Source organism: Hyperoodon ampullatus (assembly GCF_949752795.1).
Source record: "Hyperoodon ampullatus genome assembly, chromosome: 19".
NCBI classification, from domain to species: domain Eukaryota; kingdom Metazoa; phylum Chordata; class Mammalia; order Artiodactyla; family Ziphiidae; genus Hyperoodon; species Hyperoodon ampullatus.
In genome coordinates this window covers 3,614,200-3,628,812 of record NC_136932.1, presented here as the reverse complement: position 1 = coordinate 3,628,812, position 14,613 = coordinate 3,614,200, and the positions used below count along the sequence as shown (strand labels likewise).

At 39.6% G+C, this 14,613-nt stretch overlaps 1 protein-coding gene across 1 annotated transcript in view; it reads right to left on the bottom strand.

The window, feature by feature from the left end:
• Window positions 1-14,613, bottom strand: part of SKAP1 (src kinase associated phosphoprotein 1) — a gene marked incomplete at both ends in the record, with an annotated part of 284,039 nt that overhangs the window by 221,127 nt on the left and 48,299 nt on the right. The window contains one exon of the mRNA XM_079725971.1: window positions 703-728. Within this exon, the coding sequence (XP_079582097.1) occupies window positions 703-728 (26 nt within the window). The remainder of the gene's footprint in view (window positions 1-702; window positions 729-14,613) is intronic.

The following is a 14,613-nucleotide window of genomic DNA, read 5'->3' as shown; positions in this document are numbered from 1 at the left end:
TTCAGAAAAAAATTTCAATTTTGAACCTTTTAAAAATGTGCTCTATTCCTGTCTTTTTTTTTTTTTTTTTCAATTTTGCACACAGCTGTCTGTTGTACTGTTTAGAATCATGCCAGATGCTGGGTTCATCCAGCAAAAGCAGGAAAACAATGGTTTGAAAGCAATTAGAAGCACTGAGGCTGCAGTGAGGCTCATATTAAAATGTGATAACACTGTTCTAGTGGGAATTTCAACACTACTCCATTTCTGACATTTTTCTGTTGCCAGACGGGCGGCCTGTGTAGAAGGGCACTGTGATCGAGGAGGTAACATACTGGAATTTATTTCGGGAGCAAATGAAGGATTAGCTGAGTTGGGGCCCCCCCAAGGCTTTTATTATGGACTCAGCCACCATTTTATTTGAATGCCAGTGGATCCTGTTGGCATCTAACTAAGCTCAAGGAATAAAAGCATATTAAAGCTTTGGTCCTATAAAATAATCTAGCACTAATCCATTCAGAAGGCAGAAGCATCAGGGCCTCTTGTTGCTAAAAAGCAGGGCAGGGGGGCCCAGCAGCGTGAAGGTTAATTAAACACTCCACTAACTTTCCTCAGAAATGGCTAATGCCACTCTATGGAGAAGCTTATTTAGGAGATGCAGAAGTAAACAATACCATCTACACATTTTTAGTATAAAACCATAAACGGTCAGAGAGGACTCACCTTGGGGCTGAAAATTCCAAAAGTACCTGAAATAAAAGGAAAAAGAATGGAGATGAGCCAAACTTGTATTTCTCAATCTTGGTTGGCATATGGTAGCTATAGCACCCAGTCCAAAAAGCTTCCTAAATAGCCAATAACAAGCCAAAGCCACTACCTACTCTAAGAAAAACCAAAGGGCTGTCCCTGAGATTTGAAAGATACTTAAAGGCTTGAAAGGGACATTTAACTCGCTGTACCACCTTATGTAAGCTTGACTTGAGAGCTGGAAAGGTCCTAAAACATTACCTAGCCATGGTCCAGGGTTTCTCACAAGGAACTCTGCAGGCTTTGAGCAGGAAAATTCCTTGTTGTGATAACCTGTCCTGTGTATTACAAGACAATCAGCATCACTGGTCCTGGGCACCAAAAACCAGTGGCACCTCCAGTTGTTATGACAACTAAAACACCCCCCCAACACATCCCCCAATACCTTCTAGCCTAAATTCTTAATTTTACAGGTGAAGTGTGACAACTGATTCAAGGTTATCTAATGTTTTAGTGTCTGAGCCAAGACTGGGGCTCTTGCAGTCCACTCTGTCATTCTATCTCCTCTTTTATTTTGGGAAATGATCGGCAAAACCGACAACCCTTGAAGTCTTACACCAAATGAAATGGCAGTAGCAGCTAGGATCGTTGGTAAGTCACTTATTTGAAATGTAAATTGCTTTCCCCCAACAGAAGCAATGCTATATACAGTGGCTACCCACAGACGCCTATCGCACTTTGGATTCCATTTCCTCCCGCCTTCACAGGGACCTTACGTTATTCTCTATCGATTTTCTCTTGTATAAATTCAACCTCTTCCTCTCAGTGTGGCCCTTTCCCTAAGCATTTATGATCATAGAAAAATAAAGCAAACCTTCCCTCACCCCTTCATATCCCTCCATCTGCTGTCCTCTTTCCTTTCACATCACAGTGAAATTTTCAAAAGTGTTTCCTAGTTTCTCCTTATTTCCTCACCTCCCACTCACTCCTCATCATACTCCCATCTTGCTTACAGTCGCCACACATGAATTCTTGCTGTGAACATAGTGACCTCTAGGTCTCTAAATAGAAAGAACATTTTTCTATCCTCACCTTGACTTCCCAGGAGTGTATATGTGTATAAAAGCAATTTTTCCTAAGGAGAGAGTCCACAGCTTTTATCAAATTCTTAAAAAGATTCATAATCCAAAAAAGATTAGGAAAACGGTAATACATTGGTGATAATGGTGTGTCTTCCAGTATATACATGACTGGAATAAGGTGTGGCTACTTTAGGGAGGAACGCCAGCCCAGTGAGCACCTAGGTTATTTCTTTATAAGATAAAAATTCAGAAAATGGAGAGGAAGGAGATATGCGGGGAGTGTGTTGCCATAATCCAGAGATGAATGTGTGGGAAATAAGCAGAGTTGAGGAAGAGAAGGTGAAGAAACCTTGCGATTGACTTTTCTTGTTCGTGTTCTTTCTCAGAACAGTTCTAGGCTAGCAATCAGGTAAAGGAATGTAAGATGCTTGGGTGAGAGGGCAGGGAAAGTTCAGAACAGCTATGACATCTTCAGTGGAAAAGGGGAGAGGGAATAAGAATAAGATGGGTGGGAAATGTAAAGGCGCAACATCTGCAACATCCATGCTGACTTAAGGGCATATGTAAGTTGAAACTGTCTGTAACTTAAATAATTTGTTTCTATTAGTATCATGGGTTAATCTCCACCTAGCAGACAGTGCAGCTTCCCACTGAACCTGGCCACGGTGAAAAGTTTTCCATAAAACTCTTGTCTCTAAAACACAGCTAATCAAGCAAATTATCAAAGGGGTGAGCAATTTTCCATCTTCTGTTCCTAGTTTTCCATTTTCTTTCAAGGCATTGCCTTGGCCCCGGATTCTAATCATTACCCAAACTCTAATTCAATAGAAATAGAAATTAGGGTGTTAGCGTGTCGTGTGCAAATTGTGCGTGTGCACTCCTCTTTCCAAAATGTTAATGATGGCAACAGAAGGAACTTTGCGAACAAATGTTGTTTTCATTTATTGACCCAGAAAAAAACTTAGCCATGCCCTGGCAGTTAAAGGCCCAACTCCTGGCAAATTGTTAAATAGATAAAATGTTACTAATGATCTCCATTTCTTCTTTTATCTGCTCCCCCCATAATCCCCACTCCAACTCACACACATATTTTCAGTTCCCTTCTCTACCTACTGTAAAGTGGCCTGGTTTCCTGGTTTCTCTTGTTAGTTAAGAAGATGTTGTATGTTCACATATACTAAGTATTGCTTCTCCCAATAGTAGTTATATCTTAAGAAGGCTGATTATGGAGACAGAATTAAATTTAACAGATAAATTAAATTTAATCCAATAAAGTGGCAGGTCTACCTAGTTGACGTTAAATAGCAGAATATGCTTTATTCTTGATGATACTGTAATTAAATATTTCTGTCAATAAAAATCATATGTAGAACTTGATGTGGAATGACATGAAGTGGAATGTTAGTTCCCTTCTTTCTCAAGAGGTATAAAACGATGCTGATAACCTACCTCTTTTCCCTCTCTTCTTATTTTAACTATTAATTATGTAACAACCCTAAAGAAAGTCTGTTCGCGCGGGTGCGTGCGCACACACACACACACACACCCCTCTATCCCACAGCTCACAGAGGATACTTCTAAAAAGCAAGGCCAAAAGGTGAGCAATCTCATCCCTCACTGGAGAGTGCCATGTATTATTCTCTGCTGGACACATTTGAGGTCTTGATCTTGTCTTGTTAAATATATCCTATGGATGGCCTTCATCACATTCTCTGGAAAGATGATTCCACACTAGAGAATTCTACACTCTTTAGGAGGCATTAGTCAAATCCTGCCAACATCTTCTAATTCTCATCTTTCACTCTGAAAACAATTATGCCTTAACCAAAGACTCCAACAAGTCTGAAACTAGAAATTTTAAACCAAAATACAAAGACCATAATAGAAGTATATAGAAGAAAAAGCATGCAAACACACACAGAGTTGTGTTTATCCTAAAAGCCTCTAAGAATTTCCTATCAGGACTGAGCAGATAGATGAACAAACACTTCTTTAATCTTCTCTTTGAAGCTTCAGCTTCCATATGAAAGGGAAGCTATCACTCCTCTGCAATATCCATACTCAGCATCACCAGGTCCATGCAAATGATATTTGGAACTTGAAAAAGATGAGTACAGAATGAGCAGAGAGAAAATGCTGCAACCATATTGATGATGATGATCTTCACATTCAGTCAAAATAAATCCATCTTAACTTGTGCCTCCAAAAATGAAAATGGAAGAATAAGATTTCACAGTGTTTAGTCTACGGCACAGAATAAAGTCTTGAAAATTTAGGGTTACATTACATGCAAAACAAAATTTGCTATTTGTGTTCTTTTTAATTAAAGAGGTTTTAATTGAACTTTAGTTTAAGGAAAAGTGCAGCAAATATAAAATGAACCCACAATATTGAGGGAGTCTTGATGAACAGCTGCAGCTGTAGCAATAGTATGATAAGAATAATGCTAAGATTTTTGAAACATATTGTTGGGCACTGTTTTAAGCACTTCTCTTATATTAACTCACTTCCTCCACACTCTAACCCTATTATTATGACCATTTTATAAATGAGGAAACCAAGCCCTCAAGAGGTGAGATAACTTGCCCATGGTTTCACAGCTAGTAATCAAGGCAGACGAGTTTCGAATCCTAGCGACTAGTTGCAGAACAGGAACTCTAATAAGAAATTAAGTTTTGGGACTTCCCTGGCAGTCCAGTGGTTAAGACTCCGTGCTTCCACTGCAGGGGCGTGCGGGTTCATCCCTGGTCGGGGAACTAAGATCCCACGTGCCATGCGGCACAGCCAAAAAAATAAAAAATTTTTTTAAAAAGAGGAAAGTTTTGAAAATACAATCTAACTTAAAAACACTCAGCAAAATGAATTCTTTCTCTAAAGACATTTTATTATTGTAACAGAATTCAGTCACTCAGTCAACAAATATTTATTTTATGTCTTCTATATGCTTTGCTCTGGTGCCACGGATGAAACGGTGACTGAAATAGATATGGTCCATCTAAGATTATACTTCAGTATCTTTCAAATTGCAATCATACTGTTCTAGTTTGCCACTCAAGATTCACAGAATATTAGATTTCTCCTAAAAATGAGGCTATTGACTTTCAATCATTAGTTTGGGGTTTCAGGGTGGGTGTCAAATTCTTGACCATGGAGCTAACCAATAAACATGGTTATTGAGATTAAAATACTCAGAGCTTTGCCCACTCAGCTAGCTAATTAGATAGATCCTGGTGAAGTAGGTAAGACAACTGTAACTATCCTCATGTTACTGGAAATATCTAAGAAGGAAAAATAATTCCATTTCCGAATTATAGTTAAACAATGTATTCAGCAAGTAAGATACGCTAGGTATTGTGCTAAGTATACGTTTTACATGTATTATTTTATTTAATCTTCATCATAATCCTATGAGGTCAGTACTATTATTATCTCCATTTTACAGATGAGGAAACTAAGACTCAGGAATGTCAAACAGATTGACCAGGATCATGTAGCTATTAAGTGGCAGAACCAAGATCTGTATCCAGGACTGCTTGGTTCCAGAGCCCAAGCTCTTAAATTTCATATTAACTGCATTTTATTGGCTGTAATATAGAAAACAAATCTAGTATTAAGAGAAGGTATAATTGTTTTGTCAGACAGCCTAGTATCAGGGAGTAATCAGTTCAGAGGTCTTTAATTTGGAGTCAACTATGGACTCAACTATTTGAGCTTGGGGAGATTCATGAACTCCCTAAAATTATGGGTGAAAAGTAATATGTGTTTTCTTTTCTCTTGAAAAGGAGTCCATAAACTTCATCAGATTTCCAAAAATGTGACTAACTCTGCCTCCAAAATGATAAGACCCCCTGGGTTAGATGCATAGGATTATAATGGCATTATAAACCTAGCTATGCAGAAAGGCCAACATCTGTAATATTATAAATCTAGAACATCTAGATGAAAATTTTTTGCAACTAAAGCGTTAAAAGTGTTATTTTACCTGTGACTTACAGAAATTTAAAACCTATCATACATTCCCTGTCTTGGTAAACCACCTGTTAAAAAAAGTCAAATCTCTTCTTGATGACTTACAGATATCCACATTTGAACTTCAGTTTTTTATACAAAAACAGTGGTGTCTTCTAAATGGATAGGCTATCTGCAATACTCAGTGTCCAGAGACCTCTATTTCCCTCTTGACCACCTCTGTTCTCTGGTAATGGCTGTCTCCAAACAGACTGCAAAGACTACAACTGAAGTGTTATCCTGGCATTAGAAATGGAATTTTAGAATTCAAATGGACACCTGGGCTTTAACGGCAAGTTAATAGGCTAGGAAAACCCTTGTAATTGACCTTGAGCAGTGAGCCACATGGTAAAGACTGATTTACGCCCAAGGAAATGACTTTTCTGAACAACAGTAATAGTCTGTATACTGGATATTCCCAATAACCTCTTCTCTCACTTGGGAAGATCCACTTGATTTCTACTTCTCTTTCTCCTACCAGTGTTCCATCTCCTACCTTGCAGAAGGAATAGGCAAGGGGCAAAGGGCAATAGGGCGCACGACACCCAAGAACAGAAATGGGAAAAGAGCACCATCTGGTGGAAGTCTCTGGTGGAGGCATCAGAGGACCGGGACCCAGGGGTGGGATACCAGCCTTAGAAACAGTTGGGCAAGAATGGGAAGGTCCCTGGGAGTGGTGCCGCCTGTAGTCCCTGTTCCTTCAATTCATCAGAAGTACAAGACCTAGTGTCTGCCTACAGGAAGCTTACAGTCTAGTCCAAAATATGAGATACTTACATATGAAGAGATGTCAGTCTAAGATAGGAAATAAAGACTATGGTAACAACAGACAATAAGCACATAACTCAAGTAACAGAAGGACCTGCCATCAGAAAGTCCTAGGTTCTAAGTTAGTAAATAACAAATACTGTGGTACAACAGACAATAAGCACATAACTCAAGTAATAGAAGGACCTGTCATAAGAAAGTCCTGGGTTCTTTGGGGGGAGCTAATATTTCTGTGATCTTGAGTCTATATCCACAAATTTTAGAAACCCCAGAAGACAGCACCACAAAGTTCTCTTACAAGACACAATGGTCTCAATTAAACTTTTATTAAAAAATAAACAAGCAACATTATCTGATTTGACCGTATTACCCATGACTAAAACAAATTTTTTTAGAAGTCCATTCCCAGACAATAAAAGAAATAATATAAAGTCAATTAATTCAATAAAACCCTATTCACCACTAGAGTCTTCTATAACACTATCACTACATGAAATCCATGCTATGTCAATCCAACATCCATTCTGGATATTAAAAGTAAGAAATCTAGGAGCTAAATGATTATGCCCTTGCACTGAAACACTGAAAACTACATTCTAGTATTTCTTCCCCTGTGTTCTAGCATTAACACTGCAAATTGTGGTTGTTATGACTATGCAATCCCCATACACCCTACATGTAACAGACAACCAAGTATAACTTAATGAACTATTAAAGAAAAATGCTAGCCAGCTATGTTGTGGCAAAATAAAAGACCCTAAATGTCAGGTCAGAGTTGACGTTTCTTTCTCTTTGTGCAAATAAAAGGGAGCAACTGAGGGGCGAGTTGGTTTGCTTGTTTTTAGGGTATAATGTCCACGGTGATCAGATCCAGCAGAAGTGTGCAGCCTGGATGGGAGACAGCGAAGGAGGGAAGCAGTTTAGGAAGCTGCTGGAGAGCAAAAGAAGGGACAAGAGATTTGATAACAGACGTGGAGGCAGGTTGGGAATGGAGAGTCAGGAGGAAAGTCAGAGATGTCTTTTGGTTCCAAACGTGTGTATTGAGAGAAAACAAGGCAGAACTCACATACAAAGAAATCTAGCTGATTATCATATTTTAATCTGTACTATCTTTAGCTCTTGCCCTGCCATTTTTGTCACCGTTGATACTTAGAACTAATTTGTTTTTTCGTTTGTTCGTTTTATTAATTTTTATTGGAGTATGGTTGCTTTACAATGTTGTGTTAGCCTCCACTGCACAACTAAATGAATCAGCCACACACACACAGATATCCCCTCCCTTTTGGACTTCCCTCCCATGTAGGTTACCACAGTGCATTAGGTAGAGTTCCCTGTGCTATATAGTATGTACCCATCAGTTGTCTATTTTATACATAGTATCGATAATGTATATGTGTCAATCCCAGTCTCCAGATTCCTCCCACCTCACCCCTTTCCCCCTTGGTATCCATACATTTGTTCTCTATGTCCGTGTCTCTATTTCTGCTTTGCAAATAAGATCACCTCTACCATTTTTCTAGATTCCACATATATGCGTTATTATATGATATTTACTTTTTCTTTCTGACTTACTTCACTCTGTATGACACTCTCTAGGTCCATCCACGTCTCTATAAATGACCCAACTTCATTCCAGAACCTAACTTGTTTTATTTTTTGCTTGCTTCAGGTTAATAGCTACCCTTAGACCACTGAGACTCTTAGTTATCTGATTGATGAATAACTGATAACTGTATGACTCTGTGACTGAGGACCATATACTCATTGAATTTTACAGCCGGAAGGACATCGAAGGTCATTTAACCCGGCCCCTCACTACACAGGTGAGAAAAACGAAGCATGGAGAGGTTATCTGATTGCACCATAAGAGTTTAAAAATCCACATTGTGGAGCTATCACAGTTTATCTTGTGCAGAATCAGGAACAGGTTCAAAAACATGACATTCATTTGAAAATTCCTTTGATATTTTTCTTGTTATGAACATGGTCACTTTATTCACCTGAGAGCAAATGTTACACAAAATTTTTAAGCTGGACTAGTTCCTAGGGCTCCTCTAGGCAGTGTGGATTTGTGAACATTAACATGTCAACATACTCTTTATATCTCAAGTTATGAATACTCTCAAACAGTAATAAATCTCCACTATTTGCCAGACACTCTGTGAGGAACTGAGAGGACAGAAAGCCTAAACTGTGGGCCAGTTTGGCTGGAATTATGCAGAATTGTGCAAAAGTGGTGTGACTGACCCAAAACACACACAAGGTAAAAATTGGGGCCAGAAGAACCCAGGTCTGGCTAATTCCAGAACGCATCTTACTGCCTAGAGATGGAGGTTGCTGGGGGTGGATCTGGGATTGGATATTGGAAGATGGCTGGCGGGGGGGAGCGGGGGGAGAAGGGTCACCGAGAGGCCAGGCCAAGGATGCAGAGGGAGGCCAGGCAGGGGGGCCAGGCCCATCAGAGCAGGTGGCAGAGGCCCAAAGCAGACATGTTGGAGGAGGGGGCAGTGCAGGATTCTGAGTGGGTTCCAACCTGAAAGTTTTTGTTTTATCTTGTGAAACAGGCTATGATGTCAAGCAAGAGTGAGAGGGGATATGATAAGGTAAAGACTGCTGAAGATTCGAGGGGGACGAATACTGAGGAAAACTGGAAAGGTTGCTGACATGGGGCATGTGAAGTAACTGCCAGGCATCATTAAGGGGTGAGCTGAGGTTGGAGACTAAGATTGACGGTGGCGGCAGTCCAATTGTGTGATTTTTCTCCAGCACTGATTATCTGCCCGGGTATAAGATCAGAAAAAGTGGACAAAAAAGGACAAGAGAGTAAGAGAAGACTGGAGGGGCACGCCATGGAGCTCGGGCTGGCCAGGGAAGAAACCAAAGGCCAAAGACTTGACTATAACGTCTGTACACACTGAATACTTTTAACAATCAATTAAACTATTCAAGAACAGGAGATATCATTATTCTACTCTTCTCTCTCAGGACTGTTCTTTGTCCCCAAAGTCCCAAACCTCTCCTATCTCATGTTCCCTGTTTCAATGGCTGACAACTCCATCTACCCAACTGAAACTTAGGAATCATCCTTTACCTCTTTCTCTATTCTATGTACATCCCATCATTCACAAAGACCTGGAGATTCTACTCCCTTCATATATTTTTAATCTATCTCCGCTCCCTCTCTACGGGCATTGAATTCACTCAAGTCCTCAAACTCAAAATGCCTCACCCAGATCAATACAACCATGTCCCAAGTGGTCTACCTGCCACCTTGCTCCTCTCTGACCCATTCCCCCCAGTGCTGATGGAGAAAGAAGTGCAGTGACCGTGAAGAGCAAAGGTTCTGCAGACAAGTCTGGGTCGGAGTCCCAGCATCTTCATCTTCTAGCTGTGAGACTGTATCTACAGCCTCAGTTTCCTCATCTTTAAAATATAAATAATAATTAAAAAAACAATAAAATAAAATATAAATAATAAAAATACCTGTCTCGTCTTGGGAAGATTAACTGAGATGATACACACAAAGAACTGAGCATTAGGCCTGGCACCTGGCAGCCTTCAATAAATCTCAACTGTTATGTCATTAGCACCATCATTATTCTAACAACCTAACAACATGCAAGCCAAGTCTTAACATTCCCCTGCTTGAAATCCTTCAGTGGCTTACCCCAGCCTGGTCCTCCCCTGCTCTGCTCACGCTCCTGCCCTTACACGTCGCAGCTCTCTCTGCTGGCACACTTTCCCCTCCAGGCCCCTTCCTCTCCTAGTGAACCCTTGATGGTCCTTCAAGGCTCAGCTCAGTCTCCTGTGTTAGGTGCTCCCCCAGCACACATGTGCACTCCCCTCAGCAGCATCTGTGTACTGCACCACAAGCTTCTCATCTCTCTATGTCACTGAGCCCTCAAGGGGCAGTAGCACAGAGCTTGCTAAATAAGTGAACAAAGGTGAGAAGCAGAAGGGCTGTCTGAGTTCAGCATGAGTAGAGCACAGAGTACATTTCAGGGAGGGGTGGAGACAAAGTTGGAGGGGCAGGCAGAAGGCAAGGCTCTCTAAGCAATGCTATGGAGTGTGGATTTTATCCCAAATAAGATAGGGAGAGGTACCCTGCTTTTCCTCTAAATTATTCACACAAAGGTAAGAGGGGGAAAAAAGAAATCAAAGGAAGGGAAGAAAAGGAAGAAGAGAAAGATAAAAATAAGTAAACTTCGTTAAACTAAAATCTTCATCCAAATGAAGAATTTTTTCCCCCAAAGCCTGGCTTCAAAGGCTAACTACAAAATGACCGGCAAAAGTATACTTCGAAAGATACAACCGAACACACATCACAGTGGCAAGAATCCAATATATAAATACAATCAATTTGTTTCCTCATTAAAAGCTTTCATGAAGAAAATGATTTAATACAAATGCTAAAGCTACTGACACAGATTAATTGAAAAATAACAGAATTCTAATTAAAGACATAATATTATTTCACTCATTCACACTGCACCAAAATTTGAATAAATATATAAAAACAGAATCTAGAAAGCAGGCTTCTACTGGTAACCACTCTAAGAGCTACAATGCATTACTGAAATTTAAAAAAACCCAACTCCTATCCTTAAGTGTACACTTTCTTCCAGTTAAGAACTGAGATGTACACAAAAATTCAGAAATTATTTCAGTTTTGCCCTCAACTTGACTTTTTTTTCTAATTGTACAAGATTCTATACTAAAATATCACTTTCTTTATTTATTTCTTTGTACAGTACTTACAGCAGTCATAGTTAAACCCTTACATAAGGTATCCAATTATCCAAATCATAAAGTAGGGAAGTGATTTAGATCTAAAGGCTAATGACTATGTGACCAGTTCTACTGCTGTATCAATACAGGTCAGGGGTCACCAGCAGTTCAACCACAACAACTAGTCAATCCCAGGACAGTGGTTCTGTCCCACTTCAAGGGATTCTCCAGCATCAGAAATGTCTCCAGATGTTGCCAGGCCACAGGGAAGCACTTAAGACAGTGGGCAAACGTCAGGACAAGGAAAGGACCAAGACTATTTGTTCTGACCATATCTCCATCCCTCATCCTAGAAGCTAATTAGGTTGAAATGTTTTCAGCTACTGGCTGGCCCTAAACCCTGCTGATAAGATTTTCCTGTCAGTCATCCCCAGTCATATTGGGGGACCCTCCTTAGCACCCAAACCAACAGCCTACTCACACTTCCAGTCAAATCCTTCTTCCTCTGTTCCCCTGTTAAAATACAGTTTAAAACCAAAGTAGCTACTTACCAAACAAAAATAGTGTCCTCTAATAAAGATTTTTACACATACTTGTCTGATTTTAAGAGTCTTCTGGAACCCTAATTGAAACACGAATTCCCCAGTGTTCACACCAGACCTACTAAATTAGCATGTCCAGGGTAGTGATCTAGAAGTCTGTATTTTTAACAAGATCCCCAGGTAATTCACATGATGGGGCAAGTCTGTAGAACACTATAAAGGTTATGGGTATTTTATAAATGGTTTCCTGTTAAGGGAATTATAGATAGGAAGCCCTCAGTTCAAGTATAGACTGTATTCCAAAATTCATTTCCAGTTGTTTGGACCTTGAAATGCATTTTCCTAAAGAAACAAAGTAAAAGGTAATGTTAAGTTTTCTGGATATGCTTTAAAAAAGAACGATTAAATCTTGTTAATAAATCTGAGATATAGTAAATACAATCTTTAATTTACAAACCAGTCACATTTCAAAAGTTGAAGCATAAAGTCAGCCATTTAGAATGTATTTTCCCATTGACATAAATTTCTGAAAAGTGGTTAGATTATCTGGTTATCCATAAAAGCTCATAATAAACCAAAGGCAGCTATGGAACGAAGGATATAAATATGAGCTCAAAGCAAGAGATACTGGGAAGAAAGAAAGATCTGTCTTCCTTTGCTGGGCATAGAGAATAAACATAGGCAACCTATGACATTCTTATCCTCTCTCCCTTTGCAACCATCTCCTGTCTCCCAGTGGCCTCAGCCCAGGTACCGAGGACCCACATGATTATCTAAAATTCCCTATTAAAGAATCAGCTTACCCATGCCTGTCCCATGATTTACCCTCCTCAGTTATGTACCTCTTCTCCCCAGATCCAGGCAAAACTCCCATTTCCATGATTTGGTTCCATCCTCTCTCTCATTACTCCCTTATACCTAACAAACAGAATTACCCTTTGGTTCCCAAACATGGCTAAACTTTTATCCCCTCAGTTTCTTTGCACATGCTATTTTTGTGTGCAATATATCTGACCAAAAATCCATCCCTTTGAAACCCAAAGCCAAGACATGATGCCATCTCATCCATGAAGGTTTCTCATAGTCCACCAACCAGAAGTAATTTCTTTTTCTGGGATCTCACAGTACAATCTGTGGGCACCTCTTCTAAAGTGTTAGCCACAATATATCTTGAACTGTAGTTATTTCTGCATACTTTTATATTTTTCCCATTGGGTTGTAAATTTCTTGGGAATATTTTTTGGGTATCTACAATGTAACATGCCTTGTATTAGGCACTTTTTTTTAATGCATAACAACGATCCTACAAGGTGGGTGTATTGTACAATTACTCAGTTTATCCTGCTCAAAAATAATTTCCAGGAGGACTGGAAACTGTCATATTCACCACAAAAATGCTTTGCACACAGTGGATGCTGAATAAACATTTGTTGAATGAATGAAGTAGCATTATTCACTTGTTATGAAGAAATCGAGCCTCAGTAAGAGTGCCAGCCAAACAAGCATACTGCCTGGGCTCAAATCCCAATTCCAAAACCTAACAGCTGCATAACCTTGAGCAAGTTGATGACCTCTCTGAACCTCAGTTTTCTCATCTGCTAAAATGGGGATTAGTATAGTACTCACCTCTCACCTGTTGTGAGGATTAAATGAGATAATGTGTGTAAAGCCCTTTGACACGGGGCCTGGCACAGGATAACTGTGTGATGAACGTTAGCTGTGACTGTTACTCTTCAGTTGCAGAGGCAAGAGCCTCTAAAGCCCTCATTCTTTCTGAGGAAAAGGATCCTCTGTTAACTTTATAACACTCAGTGTACCTAGCACTGTGAATTGCCCATAACAGAGGTTCAACAAACTTAATTTCCTCAGCACAATCATCTAAGCCAAAAGTTAGAAGGAAATCATTAAATAGGGCTAGTGCACCTGAATGTACAATAAAAAAACCCTTAACCCTCCAGGTGAATTTATATTTTAAAAGAGGACTATGAGCCCAAATGAATCTCTAAATGGTGAAACTCCAGGTATGTAACAAATTGAAACCAAACATTTCAGACTGTCTAGAGAAGACACTCGTGGGCAGTGGGCTCCGTGCTGGCTCTGTTCATGAGTCTGGCCACTCACTGGTCCAAGAACTTCTTGAAAAACAGGGATATATCTTCCTTGACACTCTCTTGATCACCTGGCATTATGCCCAGCAAAGAGTAAACAAATAGCCAATACATATTTGTTAAGTAAATTAACTGCTTCCGGCTTGTAATCCTCACCCTGCTCTTAGTTAATTCTATTTCTCTTCACGACCAACATGAAAATCCATCATGGTGACTGATGTTTTGAGAAGGAGGAAGTGAATGGTTTACTCAAGCACCATCACTTTGGAAAGCTAGTCCCACAAATACAAATGTTACTAAATAGTCACAGAGTGTAGATAATCCTGTGTCAGTTCAGTGCAGCTCAGAAAGATAATATTTAAGATATGGAAGTTGTTCCTAGTCAGTGATACCTCATCTAATGAAGACCTTGAGAATGACCTTCCTTTATTTAAAAAAAACATATTCTAGAAAAATCATCATAAATTACTCAAAGGACTGCTGTATTTCATATCGCTCAAAAATAATTTTACTTTTGTGTGTGTGTGTGTGTGTGTGTGTGTGTTTAGGCACAGAGTAAAAACACTCCAAATACAGCTGTTTATTTGCATAGAAGTGACCCAAGGCTACAATTAAAGCCTAATTTCCTCCTTCCACATCTCTTTTCCCTAC